The 19,723-nt window shown below is 48.9% G+C and overlaps 1 protein-coding gene across 2 annotated transcripts in view; it reads left to right on the top strand.

The window, feature by feature from the left end:
* Positions 1–19,723, top strand: part of LOC137425021 (tyrosine-protein kinase Src42A) — a 142,611-nt gene that overhangs the window by 84,892 nt on the left and 37,996 nt on the right. For both annotated transcript variants that reach the window (XM_068113020.2, XM_068113027.2), the window contains 3 exons: positions 6,356–6,477; positions 10,641–10,804; positions 11,130–11,298. In XM_068113020.2, the coding sequence (XP_067969121.1) occupies positions 6,356–6,477; positions 10,641–10,804; positions 11,130–11,298 (455 nt within the window). The remainder of the gene's footprint in view (positions 1–6,355; positions 6,478–10,640; positions 10,805–11,129; positions 11,299–19,723) is intronic.

The following is a 19,723-nucleotide window of genomic DNA, read 5'->3' as shown; positions in this document are numbered from 1 at the left end:
TGTGGACTAACTAGGGGTGCTACCTTTAACCTTTTAATAATGGGATATTTACAAGTAAGGGTTCTAAAACCGTAACAATATATATATATATATATATATATATATATATATATATATATATATATATATATATATATATATAATGTCTATATATTTTGATATTTTTTGAATTATGTAAGCCTCTCCTCAATGAAAGACACATGAAAGCCCACTTGGAGTTTGAAAAAAGCACTTAAAGGACTCTCAGACTGTGAGAAACAAGATTCTGTGGTCTGATGAAACCAAGATTGAACTGTTTGGCTTCCGTCTGGCCACTCTGCCATAAAGCCAAGATCGGTGGGGTGTTGCAGTGATGACTGTCCTTCTGGAAGTTTCTCCCATCTCCACACAGGATCTCTGGAGCTCAGCCAGAGTGACCATTGGGTTCTTGGTCACCTCTCTTACCAAGGCCCTTCTCCCCCCATTTTGTTTGGCTGGGCGGCCAGCTCTAGGAAGAGTCCTGGTTGTTCCAAACTTCTTCCATTTAAGAATTATGGAGGCCACTGTGCACTTGGGAACTGTTACGTGCTCCTCCCCAAACCCTGGTCACGGTGTACCTCCAAGTCCTGAGAGGAGTCACGGCAGAAAGATGTGTTATTCTGTATGTCAAAGATCAATGGTGAAACCACACCAATTGTTACCAACAAACAAGTATTGGATTACGATCACACAAGAATAACAGTACAAAAAACAATAGTAATCAATTGTACAACCAATATATATTTCCTATGATGGTACCATCAGTTTCATACAATGTAACTCACTGTGCTCCAAGTGAGCGAAAAAAGAACATTCCCAATGTCTCAATGCGGCGTCAAGCCTAAGTCGATCCACGCTCCGTGATCGTCAGAAAGATGTCGTATCGAGACCAGAATCCCATTGGGTTGACAGTCACACTGCCAAAGATGGGTGAAAGTGTCTTCAAGAGGCGACTGGGAAAACACACCTTCGGGTATGGACGTTCAACGGCTCCCAATCGACGAACCGCAAATTAACCTTCGGGTATGGACGTTCAACGTCTCACAGATGGCGAACCACAAATTCCCACTCGAAATTCACGTTACACACACACACACCCGATTAACGTCTGGATGGTTGTGAAAATGGTTGAAGCGTGGTGAAGAGCCTAGAGCGATCCGAAATCGGCGTGAGGCAAAAATGGCCAACGGCCCGTACTCGAGACGTAATGGCACTCAAATGATTCTCTTCGGAATCAACCGCAAAACCTGACACGCAGGTGTTTATCTGTCACAGTGATAACAACTCTGTCGCAGGAATCCCTTTCCCAGGAAACCCCAAAGTTCGCTAGTGACTCCCGTTCGCTAGCGTTTGCTCAAAACCTCAATGCAGCTCGGTTTCTTGTCCACCTCACTCGCTCCGCCTCTTTCCTCTTCTTCCTCTTCGTCGTCGTCGGGTTCCGGTTTCATTAAAAACATTAACTTTTTTGACCTTTTGAAAATAGTAATCTCTATTTCACTTAAACGATAACAATAATAGTACATGGAACCAAAAATGTTCACAGTGGATGAAAACCACAACAACGGAAGTGACAAATCCGTAACACTTCCCTCCCTCAAGAAAGAAAGTTTGAACATAGTGAAAAACTTTCTTTGCAAGCAAAAACTCTTTTAACAAACAAAAGTAAAACTCACCCCCAAATGATCAATTCACGTGAGCAACAATTAATATTTCCAAAAATAAAGCAACAAAACTTCCAAACAACCTGCAGGAATTTTCAAAGTTAGTTCACTCTGGATAAAGCATCAGCAATGACATTGTCCCTGCCCTTTACATGGTCAATTTCCAATTTGAACTCCTGCAAAGCCAAACTCCATCTCATCAACCTCTGGTTTTTATTTTTCATTTTTTGAATGAAGGTTAAGGGGATGTGATCAAAAATCCAAAGCAAAGTAAATCTATAGCACTTTTTGAAGGAGGCTGAGCTGAGAGCCAGGTTTCATGGTGGTTGGGTGGTGAGGCCTGGAAGTATTCACTGCATGGACGCATTTAGGAACGTGGAGTTCACGGGTTAATCCGTGTAGGAATCTTGGCTCGGCTGCTCCTGAGCACTCAGTGCTTCCAACTCTTCTCTTGATCATAGAAATCGTAATCACGGTTGTAGAGTCCGGTGCTGTAGTCACGTGAGTAGCGGTCCCCATCTCGGCTACCACCGTAATAGTCATCCCGTCGAGAGTTGCCAAAACTGCGCTGCTGCTGCTGGGAGCCTCCGTAGTAATCACGACTGCGGCCGCCACCAAAACTACTACTCCCACCCCGGGAGCAATAGCCACCCCTGAAACTACCTCCACGTTTTCCTCCTCTGTAGCCCCCTCGACGCCCATGGCCTGCCTTCTCTACTGTTATGGTCCGACCATCCAAATCCTTTTCTGCATCTTTGGCGTCCTTTGTGTTTTCAAACGTGACAAAGCCAAACCCTCTCGACTTTTGCGTCTCCCTGTCTTTTATCAGCAGCACTTCCAAGAGTGGTCCATATTTGCCAAAGATAGAGTCCAGAACATCTTCACTTGTGTCAAAATTCAGTCCACCTACAAAGAGCTTGCCAACATTGCCTCCATCCATGACTTGTGTGTGCTGACACATCGTTTCAGGGTACTCGACAAGAAGTGCCTGTGCAAAGCGTGACGTCAGTACCTTCTCCTTCTCTTCAGAGCGCTTCCTACCCATAGCACGAGTCGCTGCACAGGATGGAAAGATACCCGGGATCTCCTGCTCTAACTGTGCGGTGTTATTTTCCATACTAGGCTTTTCAACAAACATCGGATTACCAGAAACGTCGCACCGGCCAAATCATTCCCGATAACAAAAGGGATTCCCTTTACAGGAAGAGTGGCTTGTAAACCTACGGTGACCGGTCCTGACACCAAATCAGACTTCAAATGGATGACATGAAGAGGAGCTTTAACAAAGCCACCAACCTCCTGTAAAAGAACACTAACACCAGTTGCCGTCTTCTCTGACAATGGCAAAATGCCCTCAAGCATCAAAGATTGATGTGCTCCTGTGTCCCTCAATACCCTAACAGGTCTCTGGTTAGTCAGGTCCCCCTCCAGCGACACAAACCCCTCTGAAATAAAAGGTTTGTAACCCTCTTGAACAAGGTCGTTCTGTGATGCCGTAACTTTGGCATGGGAACCTTCACAAGGCACTGTCCTCCAAGGATGATTTCTCGCATTGGCCAATGCATTCGGAGTTGTACTAGTTTGACTCCGCTCCTGATTTTTCCTTTTCAGGGCGTAACATTGGGACATCAAATGTCCAGGTTTCTTGCAAAAAGCGCAAGTAGGCCCAGAGGAAAAACTCGTGGTCTGCCTCGGGCCCCCCGGAAGATAAGTCTGTTTTGGAACTGCAGTCTTCTGATCCCTAAAAGTCGGGGTATCCGGTTTGTCCCCATAGTCCTCTCTAGGCCGCCTGCATGAAAATTTGTTCTCCGAACCTGATTTACCATAACTCCCCTGACTAACTCGAGGTGGGAAGTTAGGTTTGTGGAACCCCATCCTGTGTGTCAAGGCATTGTCATCTGCCACGGTTGCTGCCTCATACAACTCTGGTACTTTCTTTTCATCCAGATGTACTTTAATGTCCACGTGGACACACTGTTTGAATTCCTCCACCAAGATCAATTGTCGTAACAGGTTGAAGTCTTTCCCAATCTCCTTCGAGTCACACCACCTATCAAACATGGTTTCTTTTATTTTGGCAAACTCCACATGGGTCTCACTCTCCCTCTTCCTGGCATTCCGGAATTTTTGGCGGTAAGCTTCAGGGACCAATTCATAGGCTTTGAGAATGGCTTTCTTCACTACCTCATAATCTGCACATTGGTCAATCGGTAAAGCCGAATAGATATCTTGAGCTTTACCTACCAAAACACTTTGCACTAACATAGTCCAGGACCCTACAGGCCATTTTAGCATTTGAGCCACCTTCTCAAATGTAAAAAGAACTTGGCTACCTCCTTTTCATTGAAGGGTGGAACCAGCCTCACATGCCTACCAACATCCCAAGTGTTCTGACTAGTTGTCGAACTAGCCGGCATGGATACTACTTCTCTCCGTTCCCCCAGTAATTCCAGCTCCTTGAGTTTAAGTTCCTTCTGATACTCCATGTCCCGTTCCTTTAACTCCCTTTCAGCTCTCCTTTCCTCTGCTCTTTTCTCCTCGAGTTCTCGTTCTCGTTCTGCTCTTTCCTTTTCCGCTTTCCATTCCAACTCTTTTAACCTTTCCTGGCTCTGCAGTTGCATCTCCATTTTCCGGAGCTCCACATTTTCTTTTTCCTCGGGTAACCAATCCAAGGCTACCTCTTTCCATGTTCCTTGTCCCACCAGAGATTCTACCACCAATGTCTGCATCTCTGCTTTCTTCATATTAACTCGGACCTCCAAGTTAAAATATTTGGCCAATATCATGAGTTCCGATCTTTTTAACGCCTGGAACTGTGCCTCATTAGGGGACGCCGCAAACTTTTCCACGTCAAACACCATGGTGACTATTAGTTAGCACCTGTTAGCCTTCACACAATTTTTTTTACATTTTTAGAAAAAATTTGGGAATATTAGGAAATTCCAAATTCGGGAATTTTGGGAATGTTAGGGAATTCTATCCCGGACGAGGATGTTAGGGAATTTGATCCCGGACCAGCCCCCAATTTCTGTTACGTGCTCCTCCCCAAACCCCGGTCACGGTGTACATCCAAGCCCCGAGAGGAGTCACGGCAGAAAGATGTGTTATTCTGTATGTCAAAGATCAATGGTGAAACCACTCCAAATGTTACCAACAAACAAGTATTGTATTAAGATCACACAAGAATAACAGTACAAAAAACAATAGTAATCAATTGTACAACCAATAAATATATTTCCTATGATGGTACCATCAGTTTCGTACAATGTAACTCACTGTACTCCAAGTGAGCGAAAAAAGAACATTCCCAATGTCTCTATCCCGGCATCAAGCCAAAGTCGATCCACGCTCCGTGATCGTCAGAACGATGTCGTATCGAGACCAGAATCCCGTTGGGTTGACAGTCACACTGCCAAAGATGGGCGAAAGTGTCCTCAAGAGGCGACTGGGAAAACACACCTTCGGGTATGGACGTTCAACGGCTCTCAATCGACGAACCGCAAATTAACCTTCGGGTATGGACGGACGTTCAACGGCTCACAGACGGCGAACCGCAAATTCCCACTCGAAATCCACTTTACACACACACACACCAGATTAACGTCTGGATGGTTGTGAAAATGGTTGAAGCGAGGTGAAGAGCCTGGAGCGATCCGAAATCGGCGCGAGGCAAAAATGGCCAACGGCCCGTACTTGAGACGTAATGGCACTCAAATGATTCTCTTTGGAATCAACCGCAAAACCTGACACGCAGGTTTATCTGTCACAGCGATAACTCTGTTGCAGGAATCCCTTTCCCAGGAAACCCCAAAGTTCGCTCGTGACCCCCGTTCCCTAGCCTTTGCTCAAAACCTTAATGCAGCTCGGTTTCTTGTCCACCTCACTCGCTCCGCCTCTTTCCTCTTCTTCCTCTTTGTTGTCGTCCGGTTCCGGTTTCACTTAAAACATTAACTTTTTTTACCTTTTGAAAATAGTAATCTCTATTTCACTTAAACGATAACAATAATAGTACATGGAACCAAAAATGTTTACAGTGGATGAAAACCACAACAACGGAAGTGACGAATCCGTAACAGGAACCTTTAATACAGCAGAAATTGTTTTGTAGGCTTCCCCAGATCTGTGCCTCGACACAATCCTGTCTCTGAGCTCTGCAGGCAGTTCCTTCGACCTCATGGCTTGGTTTTTGCTCTGATATGCATTGTCAGCTGTGAGACCTTATATGGACAGGTGTGTGCCTTTCCAAATCATGTCCAATCAATTGAATTTACCACAGGTGGAGTCCAATCAAGGTGTAGAAATATCTCAAAGATGATCAAGAGAAATGGGAGGCACCTGAGCTAAATTTCAAGTGTCATAGCAAAGGGTATGAATACTTAAGTCAATGTGATATTTCAGTTTTTTCTTTTTAATAAATTTGCAAAACTTTCTAAAATCCTGTTTTCTCTTTGTCATTGAGTGTAGATTGATGAGGGAAAAAATGAATTTAAACGATGTCAGCATAAGGCTGCAACATAACAAAATGTGAAAAAAGTGAAGGGGTCTGAATACTTTCTGAATGCACTATATATATATATATATATATATATATATATATATATATATATATAGTTGACTGTGCTCTGATTTATTAAGAGTATGTGTGTGTGTGTGTGTGTGTGTGTGAATATGTGCAGGTGGTTCTTCGGGAGAATAAACCGAGCTGATGCGGTCAAGTTGCTGTTAGCTCCAGCGAATGATCATGGGGCATTTCTTATTCGTGAGAGTGAGAGCAAGCAAAATGCATACGCGCTCTCTGGTATGCAGCCACGACACCAAGAACCACAAAACAAACCGCAGTTATATCACAAATGTCACATTGTCACTTACTAAAGACGCAACCAAAATTACAATGAACACAATTATTTCGTAAAGAAAGATGAAGATTACATTTTATCCATGTATACTCAATTCTGCAGTCTTCTGCAATACATCTTCTCAATGCTGCAGAAATGTAATACATCTTCTGCAGTTGTGCAAGTTAAAGACAAATGAACACCAATAAAAACAACCACTTTTAGTATAAACTTTATTCTCCATTCAAAATTCGAAAGTTTGGTGATGGCCAGGTTAAAGTTCCCATTAGAGTTTAATTTTTTAACATTTTGGGTCGAATTTACGTAAGGCGTTTAAGAGTTAAACAATATAGAATCGCTAATCGTGCGATGATCACCCGTTCAAAGTTAATCGCCTATTGCCGAAGGATGTTTATCTAATGCATGATAAAAACCTAATCACAAGCGTTTAAATAACAAAGAAACTTTTACACGTCGGTGAGGGCATGTTTAAGAGTGTGTTTCAGGCCTTGAAGCAAGAATTAGGTAAAATTGTATATTTAGAACTGCAGTTATACTTTCCTGGCAGTTTAAGTTACCTTTTTACCTGAGTGAGTTTTCTTTTTACCTGACTTTACCTGAGTTAGAATCACTAAGGGTATGGAAGGATTGGCAAAACGTCACCAGATCTACATACATAATAAATAGATAGCCACTAATTAATTTTATACTGTAGTTGTAGTATATAACCCAAACATAAAACATGATAGATGTTTCAATAACCATCATCGATCACTTCAATCCAGATTACCCAGAGTGGCATACATGTGGGAACCATAGCTCAGAGTGGCATACATGTGGGAACCATAGCTCGGAGTGGCATACATGTGGGAACCATAGCTCAGAGTGGCATACATGTGGGACCCATAGCTCAGAGTGGCATACATGTGGGAACCATAGCTCGGAGTGGCATACATGTGGGAACCATACCTCAGAGTGGCATACATGTGGGAACCATAGCTCAGAGTGGCATACATGTGGGAACCATAGCTCAGAGTGGCATACATGTGGGACCCATAGCTCAGAGTGGCATACATGTGGGAACGATAGCTCAGAGTGGCATACATGTGGGACCCATAGCTCGGAGTGGCATACATATGGGACCCATAGCTCGGAGTGGCATACATGTGGGAACCATAGCTCTGAGTGGCATACATGTGGGACCCATAGCTCGGAGTGGCATACATGTGGGAACCATAGCTCAGAGTGGCATACATGTGGGACCCATATCTCGGAGTGGCATACATGTGGGAACCATAGCTCGGAGTGGCATACATGTGGGAACCATAGCTCTGAGTGGCATACATGTGGGACCCATAGCTCGGAGTGGCATACATGTGGGACGACCCATAGCTCGGAGTGGCATACATGTGGGAACCATAGCTCAGAGTGGCATACATGTGGGACCCATATGTCGGAGTGGCATACATGTGGGACCCATAGCTCGGAGTGGCATACATATGGGACCGATAGCTCGGAGTGGCATACATATGGGACCGATAGCTCGGAGTGGCATACATGTGGGAACAATAGCTCGGAGTGGCATACATGTGGGAACCATAGCTCAGAGTGGCATACATATGGGACCCATAGCTCGGCGTGGCATACATGTGGGAACCATAGCTCGGCGTGGCATACATGTGAGAACCATAGCTCGGCGTGGCATACATTTGGGAGCCATAGCTCGGAGTGGCATACATGTGGGAACCATAGCTCGGCGTGGCATACATGTGAGAACCACAGCTCGGCGTGGCATGCATGTGGGAACCATATAGTCAGGTTCACTATGTTAACAAATATAATTTCGTTCAAAATTTTGGGAGATTAGCAAACCTGTACATTTTTGGAATCATCAGAGCATGGAGAATCCGAAAATCAATGTTGGCATTTGCACAGACACCTGTATGGCCGCCATTTTGGATTTTGAAAATGGCCACCATAAAATACATATTTTGCACTATCTCGACTTCGAGTCAACCTACAAACTTTATTAAATATGCTAATCCTATGTTTTCTGGGTCAAGGAATCCAATAAAGGCCTCAAAATAGTGCTCAGGATTATAGAAAAGCAACAAACAAAGGTAATTGAAAACCATTGTCTTTATATTTGTGATATAACTGTATTACATAATACATGATATTGCAAGTCCTTTGAAGTTATAGGTATGGGTTTATAAAGCAAGAAAGCAGCCTTGTTAGTATCAGATTGAACTATAAGTCCTATACACAGGATCTAGTAGGTCTATAGTCTATACCGTTCAGGAATATGCTTTTACAGATCTTCATCACTGTCCTGAGTGTCATTTTCGGCATTACAGTCCGTGTCATTTTCGCAGTCACTTCCACACAAACAAAGGTCTGTGCAAGCCAAGTTGTGTCTCCTGCATGAACACCTCTGGGTTGTGCAATGGGCTTTACACTGACATCTGACCAACTCTACAATGGCCTGTGGTGCAGGTGGAACCTTCGTGGTGGTAGGTAGTCCTAAAAGTGAAGCAAGTGTTCGGATTAGAAGTCGAATGATCCCACCAATGGTTTTCTTGACCCAGAAAACATAGGATTAGCATCTTTAAATAAGATTCTTGGTTGACTAGAAGCCGAGATAGCGCAAATTATGGCCATTTTGAAAATCCAAAATGGCGGCCGTGCAGGTGTCTACGCAAATGCCAACATTAATTTTTGGATTCCTCATGCTCTGAATATTCCAAAAATGTATAGTTTTGCTAATCTCCAAAAAATGTGAACGAAAAAACATCGCGAACCTGACTAATAGATCAGAGTGGCATACATATGGGAATCATAGCTCTGAGTGGCATACATGTGGGAACCATAGCTCTGAGTGGCATACATGTGGGAACCATAGCTCTGAGTGGCATACATGTGGGAACCATAGCTCTGAGTGGCATACATGTGGGAACCATAGCTCTGAGTGGCATACATGTGGGAACCATAGCTCTGAGTGGCATACATGTAGGAACCATAGTTCTGCATGGCATACATGTGGGAACCATAGCTCCGAGTGGCATACATGTGGGAACCATAACTCAGAGTGGCATACATGTGGGAACCATAGCTCGGAGTGGTATACACATGGGAACCATAGCTCGGAGTGGCATACATGTGGGAACCATAGCTCCGAGTGGCATACATGTGGGAACCATAGCTCAGTGGCATACATGTGGGAGCCATAGCTCGGAGTGGTATACACGTGGGAACCATAGCTCGGAGTGGCATACATGTGGGAACCATAGCTCGGAGTGGCATACACATGGGAACCATAGCTCGGAGTGGCATACACGTGGGAACCATAGCTCGGAGTGGCATACATGTGAGAACCATAGCTCGGAGTGGCATACATGTGGGAACCATAGCTCGGATACAGAGATTGTACAAATTCATAGATTGTCTTTTCCGTGATCAATGGTTGGAGGGATGTATAGATAGATATACGGATGGATGAGTGGAAGAAGAGATGGATGATTGGAAGGAGGGATGAAGGAGGGATGGATGGATTTCTCGAATAAATCATTTTGTTTCCTGCTGTATCAAATGCAAGATGACCTGGATCAATTCCTCCAATTAGAAGCATTTCGCTGAATCCCTTCCAAGTGGTGCGTTGATGCTATGTAAGTGAATCATTTCAATTGGATGTTGGAGATATGGGCGGAGTTTCACAGGCTAATCAGCTCTTTAGATGCACACAACTAAACGGCTATTTATCTCCCTTCGTAAATTGCTGTTTAGATGGGTAATTAGCTGGCAGCTACCAAGGGCTAACAGCTCTTAGGGCCGAATTTACGTAATGGTTGAGCATCTTGCTAACACACGCCTAACCTTTAAACGGCGACAAAAACGTATTTGTAGGTGTACAGCTAATTCCAGCAAGCAAAACAACAAGGAATGCAGCAACAAAAGTTATACACAACCCCAAGAAACATACAGTAGGTAACATGTAGGCCGATGTATGCACACCTTTAGCGTACTCTGTAAACGTGCCTGAAAACTTTGTTCACGCAATCCTGGAAACTTTAAAGAAGCTCGTGAATGTGATGCAATTCTTACTCTCAGATTATTCCTTTCTTTGCAGTGCGGGACGAAGACCAGATCCGCCACTATCACATCCAACCTTTGGAGAATGGGTGTTTCACCATCAACAAGCGGCAGGTCTTCTCCAATCTGCACAATCTGGTGCATCATCACTCCCACGAGGGGAATGGACTGAAGTGCCTCCTTCGCAGTCCATGCTTGCAGGTCCTGATATGTGACGCACACCATCTTTGGCATTTGTTAACAATGTCTTGACTTCTCACCGAATATGTCGCTCTTCTCAACTCTTGTACACTCAGTTCCTTGTGAATGAGCTGAGCTATTGCTCACTGCAATAGTTGGGAATGCTGGGATGTATAGATATGTCACAAATGTGATGGGCCAATGGCCTTCTTTTCTACTTTAATAATTATCTTCATGGTCAAATTACAGCCCTCAGTAAAAATTGTGTCTTAAAAAGTACTTGAATGGGGATGAAGAGGTTTTCTTTTTTAAGGAATTGGTATGGACTGTATTTGGTGCGGTGCAGGTGGAAAGACCCGTGACGTACGGTTTATCCTACAACACGGTGGACCAGTGGGAGGTCGAGCGCACGTCCGTCTCCCTGCTGCGGCAGCTTGGAGCTGGTCAGTTTGGTGAGGTTTACGAAGGACTCTGGAACAACACAACCCCTGTGGCAGTGAAGACCCTGAAATCAGGTATTATAGAAGTCTTTATTTAATTTGAGTCAGTTCATTAATTACAATCATCCTCACCTAATTCCAACCTCAGAATCTTCATCCAAGGCTGGAAGGTTAGCCTCGCAGGATGCACACGCTCCTCTGACCTGTCTAGTCTGGATTTTAAGGAATGTGTGTACACCAGCTGGATTGTAGCTTTGCCTCATCAAAGGATTCAAGAGCTGTCTCAACACTAGAGAGTTCATAGAACACCTTACCCTGTGTACCCTTGAGAAAAATGACATGGGCGGGCTCTTTTCAACTCTTGCCTTGCACTTCCAAGCAAGATCATTATTTCCGAGCGAGCAGCCATTTTGTCTGAACCTCGATATTCCCCAACGCAGAGAGCGCGAGCGGCAAATTTGATTGGTCTTGAAGGTGTAAAATGGCATAATATTTTGTTCAAGTCCAGTACTGTTTAACCTGAAGCCCCAACAATGCGATTTGTGTTCGACAATGTTCAACTATGTTCATGTTCAATGTTCAACAAAAACGAATTTGCGATTCATTCGCTTTCCTGCGCGTTTGTGTACGCGATGGCGATTTCTTTACCAAACTCCGGAAGCCGTTCGCTTTGGACCGAACCATTGCATGTAAATAGAGGGGGGGGATTGTCACCACTCGCAAGCCGTTCGCTTTGGACCAAACCATTTCATGTAAATAGAGGGGGGGGATATAATTTTAGATATAGATATAGTACGGGCAATGCCCTAGTATAATTCAATTGAAATAAAATAAAAGCTTTGAAGGCAGTAGGATTTTTCTTTTCAGACATTTACCGCCGTTGATGCAACCGTCTTTTACACCACTTTTTTTTTTTTTTTTTTTGTATACTGAATCGAGGCTCGTGAAAGAGCTAACATTTATTTCACAAACAAATCAACCAGACAAACAAAATATACAAAAAGAGGGAGCGGAAGACAAGATGGGGAGAGAAGGGGAAGCACACAACCACAACATTTGAGAGCAGGGAGAAGTGTGGGAGGGAGAGTGCTTGGGGGCAGGAGGCGTGGGAAGGGGAGGGGGGGGGGGGGGGGACCTTATTTAACATGTTAAATTATTTATTTGTGCCTGTTGTTGTGTCCTTTATGACATCCTTAAAAACAGTAAGTTTCCCGTTTGGAATGATTTTCAATTTGGTTTGACTGTCAGAACGGCAGACAGACTAAAACAATTATCTTACTCCTCTGCATGCATGTACGATCAGGACGTGATTCCGTAAAATTTGCCAAATTCAGAGCAGAAGCATTGCTAAACTGCAGCTTCGTGTCCGATGAATGTTCCGATTCGTGTTCTACATTGTTTGAAATATAGAATTCGAATTGAAATCAAGTACTGTGGCGGGCACAAGGGACAATAATTCCGCGCACCAGTGGGTGGCGCGAGCGTCCAGGCGGGGAACGAAAACGCATGCCCCGCCTTTCGACCGATCGGCCACGCCCGGGGGCAAGGCGTGGCCTCGGGACATATATGCGGGCTCTAAGCTCGAGCCCGCCCAGTGCTGAAGTGCGAGCTCTTAATAAAGACTCTTTGTTTGTACCAACGCGTTGTGGCCTACCTCTCTGGCAATCGAGTCGTGTATGCACAGCACCACAGTACTTCCTTGATCATCGACTGATGTCTGTAGACAGACAGAGTGAACCAATTATTGTTTAACCCCACTCTGCACTACACGCGCGGGGTAGAAAGGCAGGTGATCAGGCAGAACAGAATACCTGGTGTTGGCCTAATGGTTAGGGTGGCGGGCTTGGGATCCCAAGGTCTTGAGTTCGAATCCCGTTGGATTAATGCCAGGTGGGGTTGACTCAGCCTGGCATCCCTCCGAGGTTGGCAAAATGAGTACCAGGTAACTGGTTGTAGAGAGGTGTTACATCAGCAGCAAACGCGCTGGTAACTGGTCGTAGAGAGGTGTTACATCAGCAGCAGACGTGCCCACAGAAAAATGATGCAACCAACAGCCGATTGGCTGCACACGAACCACCTACCAGGAAGAACAGAGAATGTCGAAACAATTCCATTGACAAAATGCAATTTTTACCTAGTAATGAATTAATAGTTAATTAATAATATCAATAATAATTTGTGGTGGACACAATGTCAGTGGGCAATAATTCCGCGCACCAGTGGGTGGCACGAGCGTCCGGGCGTGGAAGCGTGGCTCGGGCCATGCCCGGAGCAAAGGCGACAGGAGGCGCAGGGTGGAACTGAGATACATGCCCCGCCTTTCGGTCGACCGGCCACGCCCCGGAGCAAGGCGTGGCCTCGGGACATATATGCGGGCTCGAAAGTCGAGCCCACCCAGTGCTTACGTGCGAGCTGATAATAAAGTGTTTTGGTTTATACAACGCGTTTTGGCCTACCTTCTTGGCAAACGAGTTGTGTGTGCACAGCACCACACTGGTGACCCCGACTGGTTCAGCCGTAGCTGACCCCTGAACGCGCCATGGCTACCAACGCTGTCGCCGTTAAACTCCCAGAGTTCTGGGAAACACAAGCCGACGTTTGGTTTGTGCAGGCCGAAGCTCAATTCCAGCTCCGGGGCATCACAGCGGATGACACGATGTACTTTCACGTGGTCGCCGCCCTCGGGCCCGGCACTGCCGCCCGCGTCGTGTCCATCCTTTGGCGCCCGCCGGGCACCCACAAGTACGCGGCGCTCAAACGTCTTCTCCTCGCCACGTTCGGGCTCACGGAGGCCGACCGCGCCGACCGCCTCCTGGACCTTCCCGCCCTCGGCGACACACGACCGTCCGTTCGGATGGATTATATGTTGTCCCTTCTTGGAGACCAGCGCCCGGATTTCCGTTTCCGCGCGCTTTTCCTCCGCCAGCTACCTGCGCAGGTGCGGCTCGCGCTGGCTGGTTCGAACATAACGGAACCCCGTGCCCTGGCCGGAGAGGCGGACAAATTTTTCGCGGTCTGCGACACGCGGCCGACGTATGGCGCTGCCGTCGTGGATCCCGGTGCGGAGGTTTCAGTGCCGCACACGCGGCCAATGCATGGCGCTGCTGTACTGGATCCCGGTGCGGAGGCTTCAGCGCCTCGCCCCCTCATGGCCGCTGCTACACCCCGTCCACCACCGCCGTCACGACCGACACGGCAGCCACCACCGGGGCAAACCTGGTGTTACTATCATGCCAGGTTCGGCCGCAAGGCTCGGGCGTGCCGCCCGCCATGTTCTTTCGACGTGTCGGGAAACGACTGGGCCGGCGCTCTCTTGCGGCCATTCCGGCAGCCTCCTGTTCATCACAGACACCTCGTCTGGTCGCCGTTTTCTGTGCGACACTGGAGCGCAGGTAAGCATCCTCCCTGCCTCCGCGTCCGACAAGCAAGCCGTGGGCCGGGGCCCCGCCTTGCTCGCCGCCAACGGAACTCCCATCCGCACATTCGGGAAGCGTTGCCTCTCGCTGCGTTTCGGAGGACTGTGCTTCCAATGGTCTTTCGTCACCGCCAGCTGCCAATGGCCCTGCTCAGTGCGGACTTCCTTTGTGCGCATGGGCTGTTGGTGTACGTTAAGCGTCGACGCCTCGTCCAGGCCGAAACCGTCAGCTCGCTCGCTTGTTCGCTGAGCGGCTCGTTGAGCAGCTCGCTGAGCGGCTCACAGAGCGGCTTAACAAGCAGCTTGCTGAGTGGTTCCGTCCCGGCGAGGTTAGTCTGTACGCTTCTGGCAGCGGACGAGTTTACCCGCCTCCTCGCCAGTTTCCCGGCACTCACACGGCCCACCTTTGCAGTGGTGGCCATCAAACACGGGGTGGAACACCATATTCCCACCGTCGGACCACCGGTCTACGCCCGGGCGCGCCGCCTTGACCCCACGAAGCTCGCTGTGGCGAAAGCGGAGTTCGCCATGCTGGAGCGGCTTGGCATCGTACGGCACTCCAACAGCGCATGGGCCTCTCCTCTGCACATTGTGCCCAAGCCCGGCGGCGGATATCGGCCGTGCGGTGACTACCGCCGGCTCAACAACGCCACCACCCCCGACCGCTACCCGGTCCCGCATATTCAGGACTTTTCCACCCGGTTGGCGAAAACGACCATTTTCTCCAAGGTGGACCTCAGCCGGGGCTACCACCAGGTCCCCGTACAACTGGACGATGTACCGAAGACGGCTGTCATCACACCTTTCGGCCTCTTCGAGTTCTTGCGGATGCCTTTTGGGTTGAAAAATGCGGCCCAAGCGTTCCAGCGGCTCATGGACAGCGTCTTGCGCGACTTGTCCTTCATCTACGTCTACCTGGACGACATCCTAGTCACGAGCGCATCCCGGGAGGGGCACCTGCTCCATCTCCGCACGCTCTTCGAACGCCTGGGCCAGCATGGCCTGATAATCAACCCCGCGAAGTGCTGTTTCGGCGTCACCGCCATCGACTTCTTGGGGCACCGCGTCACCAGGAACGGGGCCATCCCTTTACCGGCCAAGGTGGAGGTGGTCAGGAGTTTTCCGCACCCCCGCACGATCAAGGGGCTCCAGGAATTCCTGGGCATGGTGAATTTTTATCACCGCTTCGTGCCCCACGTCGCCCAGCTCCTGTGCCCCCTGCACGAGGCCCTCCGGGGGAAGCCGGGCAAAGGTGACATCACCTGGATGGAGCAGATGGCCACGGCGTTTGCGGGCGCAAAGCTGGCCTTGGCCAACGCCACCATGCTGGCGCACCCGGCGCCCGATGCACCAATCGCCCACACCACCGACGCGTCGGACTACGCGGTGGGCGCGGTGCACGAGCAGTGGGTGAGTGGTGCTTGGCAGCCGCTGGCGTGTTTTAGCCGGCAGCTCCGCCCGCACGAACGCCGGTACAGCACCTTCGACCGCGAGCTGCTTGGGCTCCACCTGGCGGTCCGACACTTCCGCCACCTTCTCGAGGGCCGCCCGTTCACGGCCTTCGTCGATCACAAGCCCCTTGTTTTCGCGATGGCCAAGCTTGCCGAGCCGTGGTCGGCCCGGCAGCAACATCACCTCTCTGCCATGTCCGAGTACACGACGGACATCCGTCACGTCGCGGGTAAGGACAACCCGGTGGCGGATTGCCTTTCCCGTTCCGTCGCACACGCGGTCCACCTCGGGATCGACTATGCCCAGATGGCGGCGGACCAGACCGCCGACCCCGACGTCCAGGCCTTGCGGACCGCCGTAATGGGCCTCCGCGTCACCGAGGTGCCGTTCGGCGTTGCGGCACTGCCCTCCTATGCGACATCTCCCTCGGCCGGCCTCGCCCCATCGTGCCCGCTGGCTGGCAGCGCCCGGTTTTTGACGCCATCCACGGCCTGTCCCACCCGGGCACGAAGGCCTCCCAGAAACTTGTCGCGGCGAAGTTCATCTGGCATGGCCTCAGGAAGAACGTCCGCGACTGGGCCAGGACGTGCCTCGCATGCCAGCGCGCGAAAGTCCACCGCCACACCCAAGCCCCGTTGGCCCCGTTTACGGTGCCCGAACGTCGGTTCGACCATGTCCACTTCGACTTGGTGGGACCTCTGCCCCCCTCGCGGGGTTTCACCCACCTCCTCACCATGGTGGACTGCACCACCCGGTGGCCGGAGGCCGTGCCATTGGCGGCGACGGCTGCGGCTGACGTCACGCAAGCTTTCATCGCCACTTGGGTTGCCCGGTTCGGCGCCCCCTCGGACATCTCGTCCGACCGCGGCCCCCAGTTCACCTCGGAGCTCTGGGGAGCAGTGGCGCAAGGGCTCGGCGTCAAGCTGCACCGCACCATGGCTTACCACCCCCAGGCCAACGGCCTGTGCGAGCGCTTCCATCGCTCAATTAAGGCCGCGCTCCGGGCCAGCCTCCACGACGGCAGCTGGGCCGACAGGCTCCCCTGGGTCCTGCTGGGCCTCAGGACAGCGCCCAAGGACGACCTGCGCGCGTCCTCGGCGGAGCTGGTCTTCGGACAACGACTGCGGCTACCGGGCGAATTTATCCCCGACTCCACGGCCCCTTGGTCCGTAGCGCAACAGCGCTCCACCCTTCAGGAGACCGCCAGGAGGTTCGCCCCGGTGCCGTCGGCACACCATGGTTGCCTGTCCTCCCACGTCGCCCCGGAGCTTCGCACGGCGGAGTACGTTTTTGTCCGGCACGACGCCCACCGGGCACCGCTGCGGCCCCCGTATGACGGGCCCTTCCGCGTGCTGGAGACCGGGGACAAGCATTTCACCGTGGACATCGGCGGTACTCCAGATCGTATCTCCGTGGACCGCCTCAAGCCGGCCCACCTCGACCTGGACCACCCCCCGCAAGCAGCTCTGCCTCCGCGTCGATGCCGTCCCCCGGTGGGCAGACCCCCGGCACCCCCCATCCCCGCCGTCCCGCTACCCCCCAGCCCTGCATGTATCGCCAGAGGGTGTTTCGGCCGGGTCATCCGGCTTCCCCGCAAGCTCACCCTTCAGGTGCGTGGGAATTCTGGGGGAGGGCGCGTATGGTGGACACAATGTCAGTGGGCAATAATTCCGCGCACCAGTGGGTGGCGCGAGCGTCCGGGCGTGGAAGCGCGGCTCGGGCCACGCCCGGAGCAAAGGCGTCACGAAGCGCAGGGTGGAACTGAGATACATGCCCCGCCTTTCGGCCGACCGGCCACGCCCGGGGGCAAGGCGTGGCCTCGGGACATATATGCGGGCTCGAAAGTCGAGCCCGCCCAGTGCTTACGTACGAGCTGATAAAGTGTTTTGGTTTGTACAACGCGTTGTGGCTTACCTTCTTGGCAAACGAGTTGTGTGTGCACAGCACCACAAATTATTATTAATAATAATATTTTATTATAATTTAAATAATAATAATATTAATAATTAATAGTTAATTGTGTAGTTGGCTGGTGAATAAATAATTGAGCATCGAAACAACAAAAGCTGCGTTCATGATAACCTAATCTTGGAGAATTAATCCAAACAGCAATGAGAAAATATAAAACTGGGTAACGGTTTACGGTAGTAGTTGAGGCCAACACAATGCAGATAGCACTTGGTAGCAGGCAGCCCATGGTGCACCACAGGTGGTTCTGTGAATCGGTCAGTGGCAACTAGCCTAGAGGTCCGGGAGCATGGGATACCAAAAAGATAGAACCGGTGAAATGGCGAATAGAGCTAGTGACTGCAAAATTGCTATTGAAACTACACTTGATTCCTTCAAACCAACAGGGTGCCCCCAATCTCATGTACCAAGATTCATCCAACGCCACCCAACACATTGTATAATACCTTCGACAAAACATGAGATGGGAAGTAAACTGTTATTTATGAAAGGCCATGCCCTCTGTGTATCTGGCTGAATGGAAAAACACAAATGAAGTGCATACATACACTTTTCCTGGATTGTTCTCTTGAATCGCAATACCCTTCCCCAGAAAGAACGTGTATGGCATTCCAAAATCTCAATGATTATCCAAATTGAAGACTACTTCCACACCTGTAAAACCAGAGATCGTAAATGTAAATGTAGGTGATTCATATTTGTGGGTAGACAAAAAATTGAATGAAAGAAAACAAATATGAGTTTGTGTGTTTTAGTCCAGTCAAAATATGAAATGACCCAAAACAAATTGCAACAGAATCCATTTTGCCTGCATTTAATTTGGAATAGCTAACAAAACAACATATTAAAAGTATAGGAAAATCGAAGTTGTGGAACAGTGCCTAATTTGCAGAAATTCAAAATGGCCACCATTGAAACTACTTTTGCCTATATCTCGGGATCTGAGACTCGTAGACACTTAATTCTGGTGTCTATACCCATGTTTTCAGGGTCAAGTAATACAATAATAACAGTATTTATAATATTGGGTCATTTGTTGACACCCAATTTGCATACATTCAAAATGGGCGCCATTTAAAATTAATATTGGCACATATTTCCCATCTGAGTGAAGTTGGACTATTTCTGTTGGCGTAGCATAAGGCACCAGTGAACCATGTATCAATCTGCTGTAACTGCAGTCATTTAACTACTATATCATTCTACATGTTCTAGCCACCAGTGTCTTCTTCAGTTTCTTCAAGGACTGCAATGACATTCTTGCATACACCTCTACACACTCCACATCCATTAGTGCACTCAAGACCGTTTGCCTTGCAGGTGCACTGCCTGTTGCTACAACCTGTTTTGCAGTTACACCTTACTATCTGCAGGAGGTGTTTGGGGGCTGCTGCTTTGTCTGTAAGAACTGGAATGTACTGTCCACCTTTCTCACACCACCCCACCCCGCTGGTTGCATTTGATTTCCTTTCCCCCATCCACTGCTGTACTTGCAAGTAGACCCGCATACTGTGGTACGTAGCTGCTGCTGAGGTTGGTGGGAGAACCTCTGGTTTCACACATGTTGTACTAATGCTGACCTTCTGTTGGAAGCGTTGCAGGCGGAGAAAATCCAACTTGTCATCTGATTTGCCTTTGTATAAGGAGACGATTGCTTTTTCTCCT

The sequence above is a fragment of the Myxine glutinosa genome, chromosome 1 (assembly GCF_964187855.1).
Source record: "Myxine glutinosa chromosome 1, kmMyxGlut1.1, whole genome shotgun sequence".
Lineage (NCBI taxonomy): Eukaryota > Metazoa > Chordata > Myxini > Myxiniformes > Myxinidae > Myxine > Myxine glutinosa.
The sequence above is the reverse complement of the archived record's forward strand: the minus strand, read 5'-3'. Positions and strand labels throughout refer to the sequence as shown.